Source organism: Mauremys reevesii, linkage group 1 (genome assembly GCF_016161935.1).
Source record: "Mauremys reevesii isolate NIE-2019 linkage group 1, ASM1616193v1, whole genome shotgun sequence".
NCBI lineage: Eukaryota > Metazoa > Chordata > Testudines > Geoemydidae > Mauremys > Mauremys reevesii.
In genome coordinates, this window is record NC_052623.1 from 360,024,418 (window position 1) to 360,040,826 (window position 16,409).

At 53.7% G+C, this 16,409-nt stretch overlaps 1 protein-coding gene across 6 annotated transcripts in view; it reads left to right on the top strand.

Annotated features, from left to right (window-relative positions):
- Positions 1 to 16,186, top strand: part of LOC120395675 (C-type lectin BpLec-like) — a 31,390-nt gene extending 15,204 nt beyond the window's left edge. For 5 of the 6 annotated variants that reach the window (XM_039520302.1, XM_039520300.1, XM_039520301.1 and 2 more), the window contains 5 exons: positions 6,165 to 6,244; positions 6,798 to 6,892; positions 9,058 to 9,198; positions 10,785 to 10,899; positions 15,873 to 16,186. In XM_039520302.1, the coding sequence (XP_039376236.1) occupies positions 6,178 to 6,244; positions 6,798 to 6,892; positions 9,058 to 9,198; positions 10,785 to 10,899; positions 15,873 to 15,988 (534 nt within the window). In that variant the 5' untranslated portion in view covers positions 6,165 to 6,177 and the 3' untranslated portion in view covers positions 15,989 to 16,186. Of the gene's footprint in view, positions 1 to 6,133; positions 6,245 to 6,797; positions 6,893 to 9,057; positions 9,199 to 10,784; positions 10,900 to 15,872 lie in introns of all 6 variants that reach the window. The other variant, XM_039520305.1, reaches the window with a different exon arrangement.
- The last annotated feature ends 223 nt before the right edge of the window (positions 16,187 to 16,409 follow it).

Below are 16,409 nucleotides of genomic sequence, written 5' to 3' on the forward strand. Positions count from 1 at the left end.
ACATGTCACACCTTTAACTGTTTAGGGTTCTTTGTCACCCTCTGGTAAATCCATTTCCATTCCTCTGGATATGCAATATCCTTTCCCTCTGCTGCTTCCACCCATTCCTATACCAATCATGTATCCAAAACTGTATCCCCGTCACATACAAATCACTGTCAGCATAAATAGACATGGGCCATGGGGAAATTTCATATTACCTTAAACCTTATAAATTGCCTGGAGCCCGGCATGCTGAGCTGATTCATGCTCTAAATGTCCCTGAATGACTTCCTCTTCCAAGTTAATGGCAGCATGTTTTACACATCTTTTCCCTTTTACTAGCATTGCACTCCCATCAGTGAAACAGACGTGCTTTTCTTGGCCCAGGGTATCGAATTCTTCCACTGGGGGTGCCTCTGCCAAGGCAATTCTTTGCTCCAGCGTGACCTCTGGACAGTCATGTTGGTTCTCTTTTCAATCAGGGCATGTGTCAGCATGTCCGGCCTGGACACTGTTTCTGTGGTCACCCCTCTGTTAACTACAATAAGCCTCCATTGAGCCATTTGGGTGCTTGAGACTTTACCTCCCCTCAGTCCACCAGATAAAATGTCCTTGAGAGGAGGGTGGCTGCTTTGGATAGTAACAGGGGCTGTTCCTGTGTGTGGTTCAAAAGATTGTGCTGCCCAGACGGCTGCTAGACGTTTATGTTCACAGGGATCAGAATTTATTTCCTTGTAATTTCCTGGATTCACATGCTACCGGGACTAGCAGGGCCGCCCTTACCCACAGGCAAAGTACACAGCTGCGTCGGGCCCCAGGAAATGTACTACTCCAGCCCCTGCTCTGGCTCTTCCCCAGGGCCCCGGCCCTGCTCTGCCCCCGCCCCTCCCCCACTCCTCTGCAGCAGGGCCGGGGATGCACTCACCAGCGGTGGTGGTGAGTGCTGGGGGTGGTTCCCCTCTGCCCCCCAAGCCAGCCCTGCCCCTCCCACAGAGGCCTGGGTCCTACTTCTCGCCCGCCCCCCCCTCCCCACGGAGGCCTGGGGCCAGCACCCCGCTCCTTTCACAGAGGCCTGGGGCCCCCCTCATGGGGGGGCTGAATAGGGCCCCAGAATATCTAGGAATGGCCCTGGGCACTAGCTTTCCCTCTTCATTGTTTTGTAATAGTGTGTTATTAGCCACCAAACGAATAAGAAAAGGCTGAGATTCGTCAGGGAAACGCAGGGCTGGGGCTGTGGGAGCCTTCGGTTTTAGCAGGGTTCAAGCGGAGTCTGCTCCTCTCCCCATTCCCATGTTGTCTTTTTCTTTAGCAGTTTCCATAATGGGGGAGTTAGTTCAGCATATTTATAAATGTGCGGTCTAAGAAAATTGAGTCCTCCTAGCAGTACCCTTAAAGAGTGGGTGTCGGTAGGGGCTGGCATTTCTACCAGTGCCCTGATCGTCCTCTGTTTGACCTGTCTGCACCCAGGTGTGAACCTGAGGTGGCACCAACTGAGCCTTGTCTAAGGCTGCTTTGAACCTCATGTCCTGAATTAGCACCATCACTTTTTCGTTAGTGTTTGAGTTTGTGCCTCAGTTTCCCCAAATATTATAATGTCCTCTACATATGAAAACACAAATGGCCTTTCTTGCGGGCTCAGCTGGTCTAGCAAATCCGCAACCTGCCGCTGGGCCATAGCCGGGCTGTTGTGATATCCCCGAGCAACCGACAAAAGGTCCATTGTTGCTCCTTTATTGTAAAGGCAAACGGACATTGGGAGTCCAGATGTAGTGGGGGGGGGGGCAAAGAAACACTTGGCCAGATCAATAAGTGAGGAATATTTAGCTGTGGCCTGCACTGTTTGTAAGGCCTGTGTCATATCAGCTACAATGGTGCCCTTACCGATTCTTCTATAATCGATGTTAAACGCCAGGACTGGCCGTCTGCCTTAGCACTGGCCACACAGGGGAGTTAAAGGGTGAATTTGTTTTTCGAATGACCCCTTGTTGCTCTATTCCTGGACAGTTTGCACTAATTGGGCCTCTGCCTCTCTCGGGGGGAGTATTGTTTTTGGGGCGGCACAAATTCTTAACACAAGCGTTAATTTCACCGCAGTCTGTTTTCTTCTGAGTCCACACTGAGGGGAATTTCAAGCGACACTCTTCAGCTTGTTGAGCTGTAAGTGTGGCTACTGGTCTCTCCCCCTTTTGTTAATATGACGTCCTGCCTGATTTTTCCTGCACGGGGAAGGGGGAATTTCTAACTTCCCAAGGGTACCTCTAGGCATATCAATCACCACATTGTTTTTGACCAACCAATCAGATCCCAGAATAATTTCATCAACCATATCGGGAGTCTGGATCCAAGCCCCTAATGTCTCAAACCCTCTTACCGAAAAGGGGACTTGGGTCCATTCCACTCGAGACGAGGTTTCCCTTGAAAGTATTTCAGAGCTACTTGTTTTAATCTTTTCCCTGCTTTGGGGTTGTTTTGATTAAGGAGACAGCAGCCCCAGTAGGTATTAAAGCTACTGTAGCGGTGTGTCCACTCTGTTGAACGTACACACATGGTCATCCCCCAGGATCCCAGAAGACTTGCCCATGAACCTCCACTCTGTGCCCCTACTGGTGGTGGGGTTCCTCGTTCAGCAGGCCCCTCTATTCATGTCCCAGAAAAGGGAGTGAGTCCAGGAAGCATGGCAGCGAGGAAGAAGGTTATGATGCACTAGGAGTTACGCTAGCGACCTCTCTTGATGGGATTTGCAACCTCCTGGCTTCCCTGAGTAGTTCTAGGGTGGGGGCCCCATTCCACTGTTCTCAGTTTGCCCCGTGCTGTGTTAGTGTTCGCCAGGCTAGCCGGCGAACCCCATTTTTCATGTACCCACCTCCCTCTTTTGATTGCTGGGAGGAAGCTGTCTGATACTGCCGGAGGTCTGGGAATAACCGATCTCCTTGTCGCCCCCGGTTTCCCCAGCCATGGGAGCGGCCTCTAGTGTATCCTTCTCAGGACCCCGTGATTCCCTTTGTGCCGCTCTCATTGGTGTATGTAACGGCTGGTTCTAACACAGCTCCATGGGCAGCTGTTTCTTTTTTTATGGTGGGCTGTGGTCCGGAACGGGTGGTTATTTGTTGGACCAAGCCTCTTAGTTCCCCTAGGGTAGCTGAGTGACTCTCCTGCCAAATTCCAAGTCTGCTGGCGTAGTAGGGAGCTAGGGAAGCAGCAGTCTCCTAAGGATTGTATGCTGAATGTCACTGTGTCCAGCGCGGTGGCGCTACCCACCAGTGTTAAGCTGGCCATGGCCTGCATCAAACCCCATCGGGTTAAGTAATTCTCGGGGTCCTCACTGGGCTCTTAGGTTCTGGCTATGGCTTGTGCTATGAAATTGCGCCTGCCCATTTGCTCCCCAAAACGTCCCATTAAAGTCAATATGCTGCTGTTTTGTTCAATAGGTTCCAATCCCTGGGGCTTATTCCCATGTAGCTCCATTCCAAGCTTCACTAGGGTCCCAGTCTCCCTCCCATTCGAGGATCTCACCATATTGGGCTTGGTCCCATCCTTATGCTGTCCCAGCCGCTACCTGGTGAGTGGCAAAGCCCAGTTTTATTTTGAGATATTTAATAATAGATTCACAGCAGTTTTGATTGGCAGGGGGTTCTACCTTGTTCTAACGTTAGCTGCTTTACCGTTCCCTGTAAAACCTGATTCTCTTTTTGTATTTTATCTTTTTCCTCTATCTGTTTAGATAGTCCCCCCTCTTGCATTTTAACTTCTCTTCGTGTACCTCTGAGAATATCTAACTGGCTTTGGACCCCAGGGGCCAGTATTTTCCATGTATCAGTTTCTCGTTCAGATACACCAAGTTTCTCATGCAGTGCGGCGGTTTCCTCATGGTAGCTAGCCAAGCGAAGGAATGCCTCATTGCATGCTCCCCACAATAGCCAAATTGTAGCCAAGTCTCTTTTTATTGGAGTTGATGGCCTGTAGACTAACAAATATTTTGCCAATCTATCTTCCAAATCAGCCATAGTATGGACATTAGCTAATGCTTGTTCAATCCATGGGCTGTTCCCAAACTTTTGCAAAATTTTCTTAAAAGGAATCATTTCCTGTATGAATGGCAATTTTTCCTGCTCTTCTTGAGCTTTGTCCTTAGGGGACTCATTTCACCTGAACATATTTTCGTTATGAATCTTTTACCTTTATAACTCTTCTGTGCCCACGTTCATGCTGGGACTTACACAACAGAAGACATCTATACCCACTAAAAACCCTGACTGACAGAGCAGGAGGGGATAACGCTAAGCCCCTACCTTTTGGGCTCAATCCCGCTATGACCAAGGGTATATTCACCTATGCAATTTTCCCTGACAGATGGGTAGGAGCAGCGAGGATGCTAATCCTCCCCCTTATGGCCTGGTATCTCTACAACCAGGGGTGTGCACTTTATATGTATGGTACACCTTTTAGCAGTATTTTCAACAGTCACGGCGCGTCTTCCCCCTTTTGCAATTCTCCACCAAAAACATTATGCTTATAAGAAGCACATGGGATCTTTTTCAGGGGAGAAGGCAATATGCTGCATTTATTGGAAATACAACAATTAGCATATGCATTCAATCGCACACACAGATACACACACACACTGTCCTGCCAATCAATGTTATAGTTAACAGTCCAGAGTCCGGATCCATCTAGTGGCCAGCTAGGTTGATCACTGGTAGGGAGGAGCCAGGTTCTGTCAGTCGTGACATGATGCTCCGGGAAAGTCTTGGCAGGATGAACCCAAAGGTTCATGGCAAGGACCCTGTTTATAGAGTGATTTTCTTTCATTAGGACCAATGAGTTTTGCACTGTAATGCTGTAATCGATTGTTGTTTGATGAGTGCACGTTTTCTCAAATTGTCCTTCTCATCCTTCATCTTGTTCTTTCATGAAGTCTCTCAGGGAGTTATCCCAGGCTGGGTTTGATCACAGCTACCTTGTCCCCATTAATAGGTGCCTGTCTCATCTTTAGCGTCGTCAATCTGCCCTCCTCTGACATTGCAACACCCCCCTACTGAAATCTCCTGGCACCTTTGCGTCTGTCCTTTGTTCCTTCCTAGAACATCTGGTCTGGTGATGGCCTTCCCACTTATCTTCTAACACACACATTCCTCATTCACACACAAAACAGGATTGATTTACACAGAACATTTGATTAGGATCATCAAATTGATTTTCTTTTGCATTGCAACCATTGCATTCTTTTACTTATTTTAAAATGCTTAACCTACAACAAAGTGGTGACCCTAAAGGTCTGTTACTGCCTTGAAATCAGCCCAGACACAGATTCTGACTGATGCATCTCTACCAATGGCGCATTAGGCCATTCCTTCCTGCTTTCAGAAAGGGAGGCTGGCAGGACACGGTCAAATCATACATCAAAATATTTAATACATGCTGCATTATTACCTTATTATTCTTTATCCTTCATTCTCAATTATACAAAATACAAACATAAAATCCTAATACTACACAGGCAGACGGGCCCTTGGGAACAAGCCCAGGGAGATGGGCCCCAGTCAGCTCCCCTGCCCCATGGGGGACTCCGAGTTGGGTCCTCTGGGGCTTTGGGATAGGATCCTTCTCGCAGCCCTTCCAGCCCTGCCAGTCCCTTCAGCAAACAGCCCTCGTCTGGAGCACCTCCTCCGGGAAATACCCCATGTCGGGAGGATATGATAGAGGTCTATAAAATCATGAGTACTGTGGGGAAAGTGAATAAGGAAAAGTTATTTACTTATTCCCATAATACAAGAATTAGGGGTCACCAAATGAAATTAATGTGCAGCAGGTTTAAAACAAATCAAAGGAAGTTTTTCTTCACGCAGCGCACAGTCAACCTGTGGAACTCCTTGCCTGAGGAGGTTGTGAAGGCTGGACTATAACAGTGTTTAAAAGAGAACTGGATAAATTCATGGAGGTTAAGTCCATTAATGACTATTAGCCAGGCTGGGTAAGGAATGGTGTCCCTAGCAATCACTTGATCATTGCCTGTTAGGTTCACTCCCTCTGGGGCACCTGGCATTGGCCACTGTTGGTAGACAGATACTGGGCTGGATGGACCTTTGGTCTGACCTGGTACGGCCTTTCTTATGTTCTGTTCTTATGAGGGGTGTCACTCCGGGGGGACTTGGCCCCATCTCCCTGGTGTGTTTTCTCCCCAGGGGAAGCGAGAAGATGGGGTCAGTCACCTACTTCAGCCTCTGCCTCCTCGGCTGCCTGATCTTTAACCCCTCGCTGGAAGGTGAGTCCCTGCCCGGCCCCTTGGGAAGTGGATTCATTTCCCTCGTCGCTCCCAGAGCCACTGCCCATCTCCTGCTGCTGGGGGTCACTGCCCGGGGGGAGCCCAGGCCCTGCGGCCCCTCCCCAGGGAGCGGGTGAGAGAAGGTGGGTGAAAGGCCCCCTAGGGTCGGCTCTTCCTATGAGGATTGGGTGGGGCCAGTCCCTGGGCAACGGGCTCTCAGCCCCTGTCAGCTCCAGGCTCCCACCCCACCCTCCCGTGGTCCCCTCCCACTGGCCGGCCGTGTCCCCACGGGGTCCCTCTCCAAGGGCTGCTCATGGCTCCGCTCCAGCCCCAGCTTCTCCCCCATCCGGCCTCTGCTCCCGGCTGGGCTGCCCCAGTCCCTGCACACTGTGTCTTTCTCCTCAGACTGTCCCGTTCCCTCCCCCGCTGGGACACGGCTCCACCCCGTCCCGCTGTGCCCCCAGGCCTGAGCAGAAATGGCTCTGCCTCTGAAACAGCCTCTAACCACTGTGTCCTGTCTCCACCATTGCCCCCCACCTCCCTCTCTCTGCAGGGGCACAGGCTGGGCCCTGTCCCAGGGGCTGGCTACTCTTCCACGGCTACTGCTATGGATACTTCACCCAAGGGAAAACCTGGATAGAGGCTGAGGTGAGAGGCGGTGGGGGTGGAAGAAGCAGGGCTCAGGGGCGCTGGGCTGGAGCTGGAGGCTGGGGGGAATGGGGAGGTTTAGGTTGAATATCAGAGTCAGTGAGCTGGGCTGGGCTGGGCTTGGGAGTCCGATCCAGTGGGAGGGGTGGGAGCCCAGGGCTGCACATTTCCCACTGCCCCAGACAGAGCCCTGGGAACAGGCTGTGAGGGAACAACCTGCCCTGGCCAGGCTGGGGAGCAGAATACAATGTAAACGTAGCCCCCGGTGAGGCACGATCTCCTCCAGACCCGACGCGCTTGTCATGCGCTGTGTCTGCCAGGGACACCAGGGACGGCCTGGGCCCAGGGGGGGTCATGTCTCCCTCTAGCAGGCAGCTCCGGAAGGGCCTGCTCCTTACTCAGTGTTACCAGAGCAGCTCCAGTGGCAGGGTTGTGCTAAGGTCTCTGGCTGGCTGGCATGTGGCCAGGGAGTTGCAGCACGGGACCTGATGGGGGGCTGGAGCCCCGTGTAATGCCGTGTGGGGCACTGAGTGAACGTGGCTGTGCCAGTGAGGCTGGGAATTCCCTGTGTTCTGGGAGGGGCTGTGGTTTCTGCTGTCTCTGCTCTGCAATGCTGTTTAGTGCTTTGGCCTGTAGCTATTGTGGGAGCAGTTGCTCCAGGTCGGCATAGAACAGGGGCAGGTCACAGACCCATTACCCAGCAGGGCTGTGTGTGGGGCATGGGGACAGGGCAAGGCCGTCTGTGGGGACCTCAGCTAGGAGCCAGGGAAGGCTTCCTCTCCTCATGGAGCTGGGGGAGGGGAAAGGCCGGTAGCAGGAGTGCCCGGCTGGGCTGGCAGCTGGCCCAGGGACGGTGCCTCCCCAGGCAGGGGCGGCTCTAGAAATGACGCTGCCCCAAGCAGCGCGGAGCGCTGCGCCGCCCTTCCCCGGTCCCGCGGCGGGTCCCCTCTTCCCGCGGCTCCGGTGGAGCTCCCGCCGGCATGCCAGCGGCAGGTCACCGGAGCCCGGGACGAGCGGACCTGCCGCAGTCATGCCTGCGGGAGCTCAACCGGAGCCGCGGGAAGAGGGGACCCGCCGCAGGCATGCCGGCGGGAGCTCCACTGGAGCCAAATGCCGCCCCCCGGGAAACGGCCGCCCCAAGCGCCTGCTTGGCACGCTGGTGTCTAGAGCCGCCCCTGTCCCCAGGGCAGCTATTATGCTAAACTCTGGCCACGTCTCTCTGGGAAGCTGGGCCTGGAAGGAGGGACAGTCAGAAATCTTCTGGCTTTCCTGCAAGTCTCCCTCCGTGAGGCAGGTTTTCCAGACCTCGTGTCATTCTTGGAGCTCTTTTCTGAGCTCTCCAATTTGTTAACGTCCTGTCTGATGAGCAGATCCCAGACCGGGACATAGTACCCCGTGCTGGTCTCACTGTGCCGTGTACGTGTAACACTCCGTCCCTGCTCCAACGCGATCACCCTGTGCTTGCACGTTCAAGGCTTACACCTGCCCTCGTGTGCAGCTCAGCACTCAGAGCTCACATTCAGCTGGTTGCGGCCATGACCCCTCAGTGCTTTTCAGTCCCGGCTCCCAGGCTACATCCCCCGGCTGTCAGTGTGGCCGGCTGCCTTGGTTCCCGGCCGTGCGACCCTGCGTTTAGCTGTATTACAGCACACGTGGATCAAGTCAGCCCAGCTCACCATGCGATCCCGATCCCTGCGTAGACCTGACGCGTCCGTCACTATTTACCGCTCCAGCAACCTCACTGTCACCGGCAGCCTTCACCCGCACTGATTTTGTTTTGTCTCCCAGATCCCTGAGACAGAGTCTGAATAGCCCTGGGCCGAGAACAGGCCCCTGTGAATCTGTCTACACAGTACAGAAAAATCCGCAGCTGGCCCGTGCCAGCCGACTCAGGCTCACAGGGCTCAGGCAGTTTCATTGCTGTGTAGGCATCTGGGCTTGGCTGGAGCCCGGGCACCCGGACCGTGTGAGATCTGCCAGGAAATCCCCTCGGCCAGGGCTGCACTGAGCTCATGTGGTGCTAATTGTTCACGGGCACAAGCCGAGCACCTGGCAGAGTCCGAGTGCCTGGGTCAGCACCGTGCCCTTCATCCGCCCCACCCGTGCTCTCCTCCCAGCATGACAGCTGGTCCCTGTTTAATGGGCTTTGTTTCTTCTTCTCCCAGGCTCACTGCCAGCACCAGAGGCCCGGGGCCCATCTCGTCTCCATTCACAGTGCTGGAGAAAATAACATGCTGGCCCATTACATCAAGCGGTACCACAAAATTTACAGTTTTTTCTGGATCGGACTGTGGGATCTTGAGGCGGTGAGTGCCCGGTGCCCGCTCTGCCTCTGGCAGCCCCTCCCCAGCCCCTGGGCTCTGGGTCTCTGCTCAGTGAGGTTGTTGTTTGGGGCGGGGGTGGCACCAGAGCAGGATTTCCATTGGAACGGGGTGAAAAGGGGCTGTAACCGCCTGGGTTTTCAGTCACAGGATCGATCCCCAGCACCCGGTGCAGAGTATAAGCTGCTGTTACTAATATTCACGTTCGTGACACTAGCGCCCAGGGACCCACCACACCAGCCCGTTGTGCTCAGACCGTGCACGCCCGGCACGAGAGTCAGCCCCGCCCCACACGGACGAGACGTCTAGACGAGGGCTCGGGGAAAGGGGCAGCCCCACGGGCAGAGCGACCAATGCGAGGGCAGCAGAGCCCTGGGAGTGCTGTCGCTCTGTGTATTCGTCCTCAGGGTGGGCTCAGGGAGGGGGGGTCACCTGGCCAGCGGCGCGTCAGCTCCAGGCCTGTAGGGGGAGCCCCGGTGGGTCCCGATACCCCCCCGACACAAGCCCAGGAAAGGGCAGCGACTGGGGCTGGCGGGAACGGGGAGGTTGCAGATCCCCCCTGGCTACAGAGGCTTCATCACTTACAGCTCAAAGGGAGCCACCGCGGCTCTTGTTTGGCCCCGGGGCCAGTCCAGTCGCCAGTCAGGGCTCTGCAGGCCAGTGCTGGGGGGTGGGGGGGTCTCCAGTCCAGTAAACAGGCTGGTTTCCAGGCCAGGCTCAGTCAGTGTCTCTCCCTGGGGTCCTTTCCAATTGCTGCTGTTCCCCCATAAACCCTGCACAGAGCTGCCCCCGGCTGCAGTGTCTGACAGTCACAGCCTGCTCCATGGATCCTACTGCAGCCGGCTCTGCACGCCGTTCTTCAGTCGGTTCCTCTGTATCCAGGGTCTCTGCTGCTCTGGGCTCGCTGTGTCACTGGTTATCCCCAACCCAGGTCACGGCCAACCTCTGATTCCTCCAGCTGAATTCATGCCTCATGGGACAGGTGGGGACTCAGGGCAGGACGCCGGCGGGGATAATGTGTGTGGTTGTGTGTGTGACGTGGGACTTGCACGAGGACAAATCTTCTATTCAATCCACACTCCCAGCTGCAGAGGCTGAACGGGACGTTTCTGAGAGCTTGGGGCTGGGCGCACGTGGTGGGTGCTGCTGGCCCTGCTGGCCGGCCGGCAGCCGCAGAGCAATGCCGCCGGTGGCACTGATGGGAGACGGGGGAGCTCCGGGGGCAGCACTGCTGGCAGCACAGACACACCCTGCTGCAGCCGCTCCTGTCTGGCCCCAGGGCACGGGAGAGGCTGGTGTTTTGGGGGTTGGGGGAGGGTGACGGCGCAGACTCCTGCACGAGGCTCCCTCCAGCCCACAGGCTGCTCTTGGCCTCCTCACTTCTCACTGTGATAAAATGCCAGAGACAGAGACCTCCTGGGCCACGTCGCAGCCTTTCGCCCCTCGGGGGGTCCACTGAGCCTGGGGCAGCGTCAGCCCGTGGCCAGCCCATGGCCCCTCGGCTCTGGGGTACGTCTCTAGCTGTGTAACCTTGGGTTTGACAGGGGCTCTGCTCTCCTTTGTCTCTGCAGAATCAATGCTGGAGATGGTCAGATAATTCCCGGTTCAATTTCAAAGCTTGGGATAAGGGGCAACCCAATAATCTGGTGGGAAACGAGCACTGTGCGGTGTTATTTTACCATACAGGTAAGCAGGCGGCTCAGACCCCATGGACCTACCACCCTGGCAGCCCTCTGACCACACAGGTCCTGAGATACTGATCCGGGCTGGCTTCAGCACACTCTGGAGTGCAGATCCTTGCTCCTCTCTCTTCCCTGCCCCATGCTGGGAGGGCAGTTAAGAGAAAACCCCTTGTCTCACCTGGTAAAATCCTACTGACCAGCTTCCCTGGGACAGTTCACATCTCTGCTCCAGTGACAGGCAGGACGGACAGACGGACAGGGAGACACATACACACACACACGAACCCCTGGCCCCAGAGCAGGACTCTGCGGAGCTGTTAAGGGTGATGGCTCTGAGTTGCTGTTGCTCCCCTACTCCACTGCACCAGGGTGTCGAGCAGGCTGAGCTGTGCAAACACTGATCCCCACAGTGATTTGGGGACAGGAGCTGCATTTGGCCCCCTCGTGGGGTCGTGTTACTCACAAGCATTCGCACACACGCCGGCTGCTTGTGAAAGTGCTGCACAGCCTCGGAACGTTCATACAATGAGCACGAATGACTGTTCCCATGGAAATTGGCCCTGGGGGAGGATCATTAGGAAAAGTTCCAGCCAGGGAGCAGAACCTGCAGGAGGTGGGGTTAGTGATTCGGCTTTCACGGTACCAGCGGGGAGGGAGAGAAGTTCTGAATGGCCCAGCCAGCAACAGCGACTAGCCAGTGTTGGTGTATGACGAAGGGTCGGTTTGCAGACTGGCTGTGAACAGGAAAGGGGCGAAAATCACAACTAATCCCCTGTCTGTCCCCAATCACTGAGTGCTGTGTCTGTGTGGGGCCTGCAGTGCTAGTAGGTGTGGGGAGCGAGGGGCAGAGCCGGGGCTCTCAGACCAATTCCATTTATCTTGGGGTGCCAGGCATCCAGGTTTTGACTGGAACACCAGATAGAAAAGTGACCCTGGTGACCCTAGGCCATTATAAGTCCAGTTAGCGGTGCAGCTCCCTGGCTCCGTGTGGCTCCCGGAAGCGGCCGGCAAGTCCAGCTCCTAGGCACAGCTGCGATTAGGGGAGCTCCACATGCTTCCCCGCCCCCAGAGCCAGCTCTGCAGCTCTCATTGGCTGGGAACTGTAGGTTTTTGTAGAATGGTTTCAATTGTTGTATTCAAGGGGTGGTAACAAAGTTACTAATATCTTTCTTTGAGAAGATAACTGAATTTTTAGACAAAGGAAATATAATAGATCTTATCTACCTCAATGTCAGTTAGGCATTGGATACAGTTCCACATGAGAAATTATCAGTTACATTGGAGAAGATGGGGATTAATATGAGAACTGAAAGGTGGCTAAGGAACTGGTTAAAGGGGAGCCTTCAGTGGGTCACACTGAGAGGGGAACGGTCAGGCTAGAGGGAGGCTACCATAGAAGTTCCTTAGGGATTGGTCCTGGGACCAATCTTATTTAACAAACATTTTTATTACTGACTTTGGCACAAAATGTGGCACAAAAAGTTCTCCTCTCCCTCAGTGTGGAGAGGAAATATAACAGCCTTTGCACTTCATTCAAACTCACTGGTTTAGATGAAGCAAAACAAGTGTATTAAGAACAAAAGTGATTATAGGGGATAGCAAACAGATCAAAGCAGATAAACAAAAATGCAACTTAAACTTAACACACTAGCTAGATTGGATATGAATTAGCAGCTTCTCGCTCTGACTGCTGGGGCACAGGCAGGCTTGTAGATTCTTAAGAGACAAGTGCATTTACTTTGCAGCTTGGGATCCCCACCCTGGTTCCAAGTCCTTTTCCTTAGGAGCATCTCTCGGTGTTCAGTTGTGGGGGAGTGAAGAACAACAGATGATGTCACTCCCGGCCTTATATAGCTTTAACCTGGGGCGGGAACCCTTTGTTTCAAGCTTGGTTCCCAGGCCAGTTTGTGGAAAAACACAGGCACCCAAAATGGAGTCCAAAGTCATGTGAGCTTGTCACATGCCCTTGCTGAATCAGAGCAGCCATTACTGACAGGCTGTCTGGAGCGGTCTCAGGAAGGCTCACCAGGTGGGGGATAAACTTCTCCTAGGGCCCATTGTTTCCCCTGAATGGGCCCTTCCCAACCAGCTTTCTAGACTGGAAGCATCTTGCCTAGTGGGTGTCACCCAGGCGTGACTACATGTGAAATACAGATACATAGTCAATATTCATAACTTCAGATACAAAAATGATACATGCACACAAATAGAGTAATCATATTCAGCAAATCATAACTCTTCCAATGACACCTCACATGACCCGTCTAGTACAGAATGCATCATAGTTGTGCCATGATCAGATCATAATAATGTTTCTAGAATGAATATGTGGTGTAGTGTCACAATCATTACACAAGGCACTGGTAAGACCTCATCTGGAGTATTGTGTGCAGATCTAGTCTCCCATGTTTAGTAAAGATTCATTCAAACTCCAACAGGTGCAGAGAATGGCTACCAGGATGCTCTGAGGCACAGGCGCTGACTCCATGGGTACTAGGGAAAAAAATAATGGGTGCTCAGCACCCAGGAGCCAGAGCTTGTGGAATGTGATGAGTTCTGTGCTGCTTACAATGTCTGTCCTTGGGGCAGGGAGTTGGTTATACACAGAGGCAGGTGATTAAGATAACAAAAGGTTCGTCATTTAAATTAAATTAAGGATCATTAGAGGATCCTGAAAGCATTGCCAGGCACTCAAGTTAAAAGACAGGAAACAAAGGGTAGGAATGAATGGTCCATTTTCAGAATGGAGAGAAGTAAATAGCGGTTTCCCTGAGGGGCTTGTAATGCGACCAAGGCTGTTCAACATATTCACAAAGCAACAAAGAATCCTGTGGCACCTTATAGACTAACAGACGTTTTGCAGCATGAGCTTTCGTGGGTGAATACCCACTTCTTCGGATGCAAGTGGGTATTCACCCACGAAAGCTCATGCTGCAAAACGTCTGTTAGTCTATAAGGTGCCACAGGATTCTTTGTTGCTTTTACAGATCCAGACTAACACGGCTACCCCTCTGATACATATTCACAAAGGATCTGCAGAAAGGGGTAAATAGTGAGGTGGCAACATGTGCAGATGATACACAATTACTCAAGCTAGTTAAGTCCAAAGCAGACTGCGAAGAGTTAAAAAGGAATCTCACAAAACTGAGTGAATTGGCAACAAAATGGCAGATGAAATTCAATGTTAAATGCAAAGTAAAGCACATGGCAAAATATAATCCCAACTATACATTCAAAATTACCGTGCCTAAATTAGCTGTTACCCATCAAGAAAGAGATCTTGGTCATTTGCAGCACTCTGGAAGCATTATGCACCAGAGTGCTGCAATCTATAAATCCTTCTCACTGTGCCCCTAAATCACCGGGCGATGCTCTGGAACTGCTCCATACGAAGCCAGGCAGGACTCTGGGGAGCCTCCTCTCTCTGAGCAGACTGTCTCCAGGCAAAAAGCTTCCACAGCTTTGATGGGGGGAGGGATAGCTCAGTGGTTTGAGAATTGGCCTGCTAAACCCCGGGTTGTGAATTCAATCCTTGAGAAGGCCACTTAGGGATCTAGGGCAAAAACCTGTCTGGGGATTGGTCCTGCTTTGAGCAGGGGGTGGGACTAGATACCCCCTGAGGTCCCTTCTAACCCTGACATTCTATGACCTGCCTTGGAGCACTCAGTATCCCCTTCCACACTGTGTGCTTCAGTAACTCACCCAGAGGTGAGGGGTCTGTTCCAGCAGTGGGTGGGTGAAGATCTGTGGCCTGCAATGTGCAGGAGGTCAGACCAGATGGTCCCTTTGGACATTAGGAAGAGTATCTGAGTAAGAATACACATTACAATGTTAAACCTAACTTGCCACAGGATGTCAGAACATGTTAGTATTAGAGCTGAGTGGGTCTAATACAGGGGTGGGCAAACTTTTTGGGGCGAGGGCCACATCTGGGTGAGGAAATTGTATGCAGGGCCGGGGCAGGGCGGGTGGAGTGCGGGATGTGGAGGAAGGGGCTCAGGACAAGGGATTGGGGCAGAGAAGGGATGCAGAGTGTAAGAGGGGGCTCAGGGAAGGGGGTTGGGGTACAGGAGGGGTGCGGAGTGCAGGACGGGGCTCAGGGCAGGGAGTTGGGGTGCAGGGTGCAGCAGGGAGCTCAGGGCAGGTGGTTGGAATGCACAGGAGTGCAGAAAGGGGCTTAGGGCAGGGAGTTGGGTGCAGGAGGGGTGCGAGGTACAGGCAGAGGGCTTAGGGCAGGAAGTTGGGGGGCGGGGGGCAGGAGGGGTTTGAGCTCCAGCCCGGTGCCGCTTACCTAAAGTGGCTCCGGGGTGGCAGTGGCGCACACCAGGGCCAAGGCAGGCTCCCTGCGTGCCTGCCCTGTCCCCACGCCACTCCAGGAAGTGCTGTGGCCCCTGGGGGGTGGGGGCAGAGGGCTCTGCGAGCGCACATGGAGCCCTTTGCCTCCCGGCCTGGGGGCTGCTTCTGAGAGCAGCGCTGGGCCCGCAGCACCACCAGGGGTAATCCTGCGGGCCGGATCCAAAGCCCTGAAGGGCTGGATCCGGCCCGCGGGCCATAGTTTGCCCATCCCTGATCTAATATTTATTTAATTTTCTTAATTGATATAGGAATTAGATACAATGTTCCTGTCAAATAAATTCTAAGCTATCTTCCCTCCCGCAAAAAAGAAACCCCAGCATTTTCAGTTAAAGTTGCCTGCTCCCCCAAATCTGAAATGGTGTCACTCTGGGTGGGCAAGAAATCCTCCCCCCTCCCCCCTGCACAGGGACGTTGGCTGACAGGAGCTCCCTCCCTCCAAAATTTAGAAGCCAAACTCTGCCTATGCTGGGGCGCTTAGGTCTCTATCCCACCCTCCTCTTCCTCGGGTCCCCTGCCCAGGAGCTGAGATCTTCTCTGAGGGGCAGAGAATGGGGTGGAGCAGAGGTCCCTGTATGGCCCAGCCTGCCCCACCCCAGGGGTCATTTCTGTTTTTCTTTCTAGGTTTTCCAAAATGGCACGATTATCCCTGTGACTCCAAATTCGCTTTCATGTGTAAACGCAAAGCCTACAGGAGGCAGGTCGCCCGCACCTGGGGGCTCCCAACACCTGGGCTGTGAGTGAATCGTGTCCCTCCAGCTCCCCGGGGAGACCAGATCCTGTGTCCCCGGCTGCAAAGTCCCTTCTGCAAAGCATCGCTGAGTTACACTGTGTCACTCCCGCTCTGCTCTGCTCCCTTCTCTCCCTGTCGCTCCCACACTCTGCTCTTCTCAGCCATCTCAGCATAGTGCAGTGATAATAAACTTTCCCTCCAGCATTCAGCTCAGTCTGTGTCTCCTTTCTCGTGTTTCTGACTCTAGCATGGACAGTTCCCTGTGTTGCCTGGCCCCAGCCCCAGCACCCCAGAGCCAGGCCCTGAGGGGCAAGAAAGGGACTGAACAAGGAATGTCCCAGCTCCCGGCTCTGGGCTGGCCAGCTCAAGCTCCCTAGCTCTGCCTCCAGCTCACCACCTCTGTCTCCTCTGGCTCAGGGCTCTCCCCT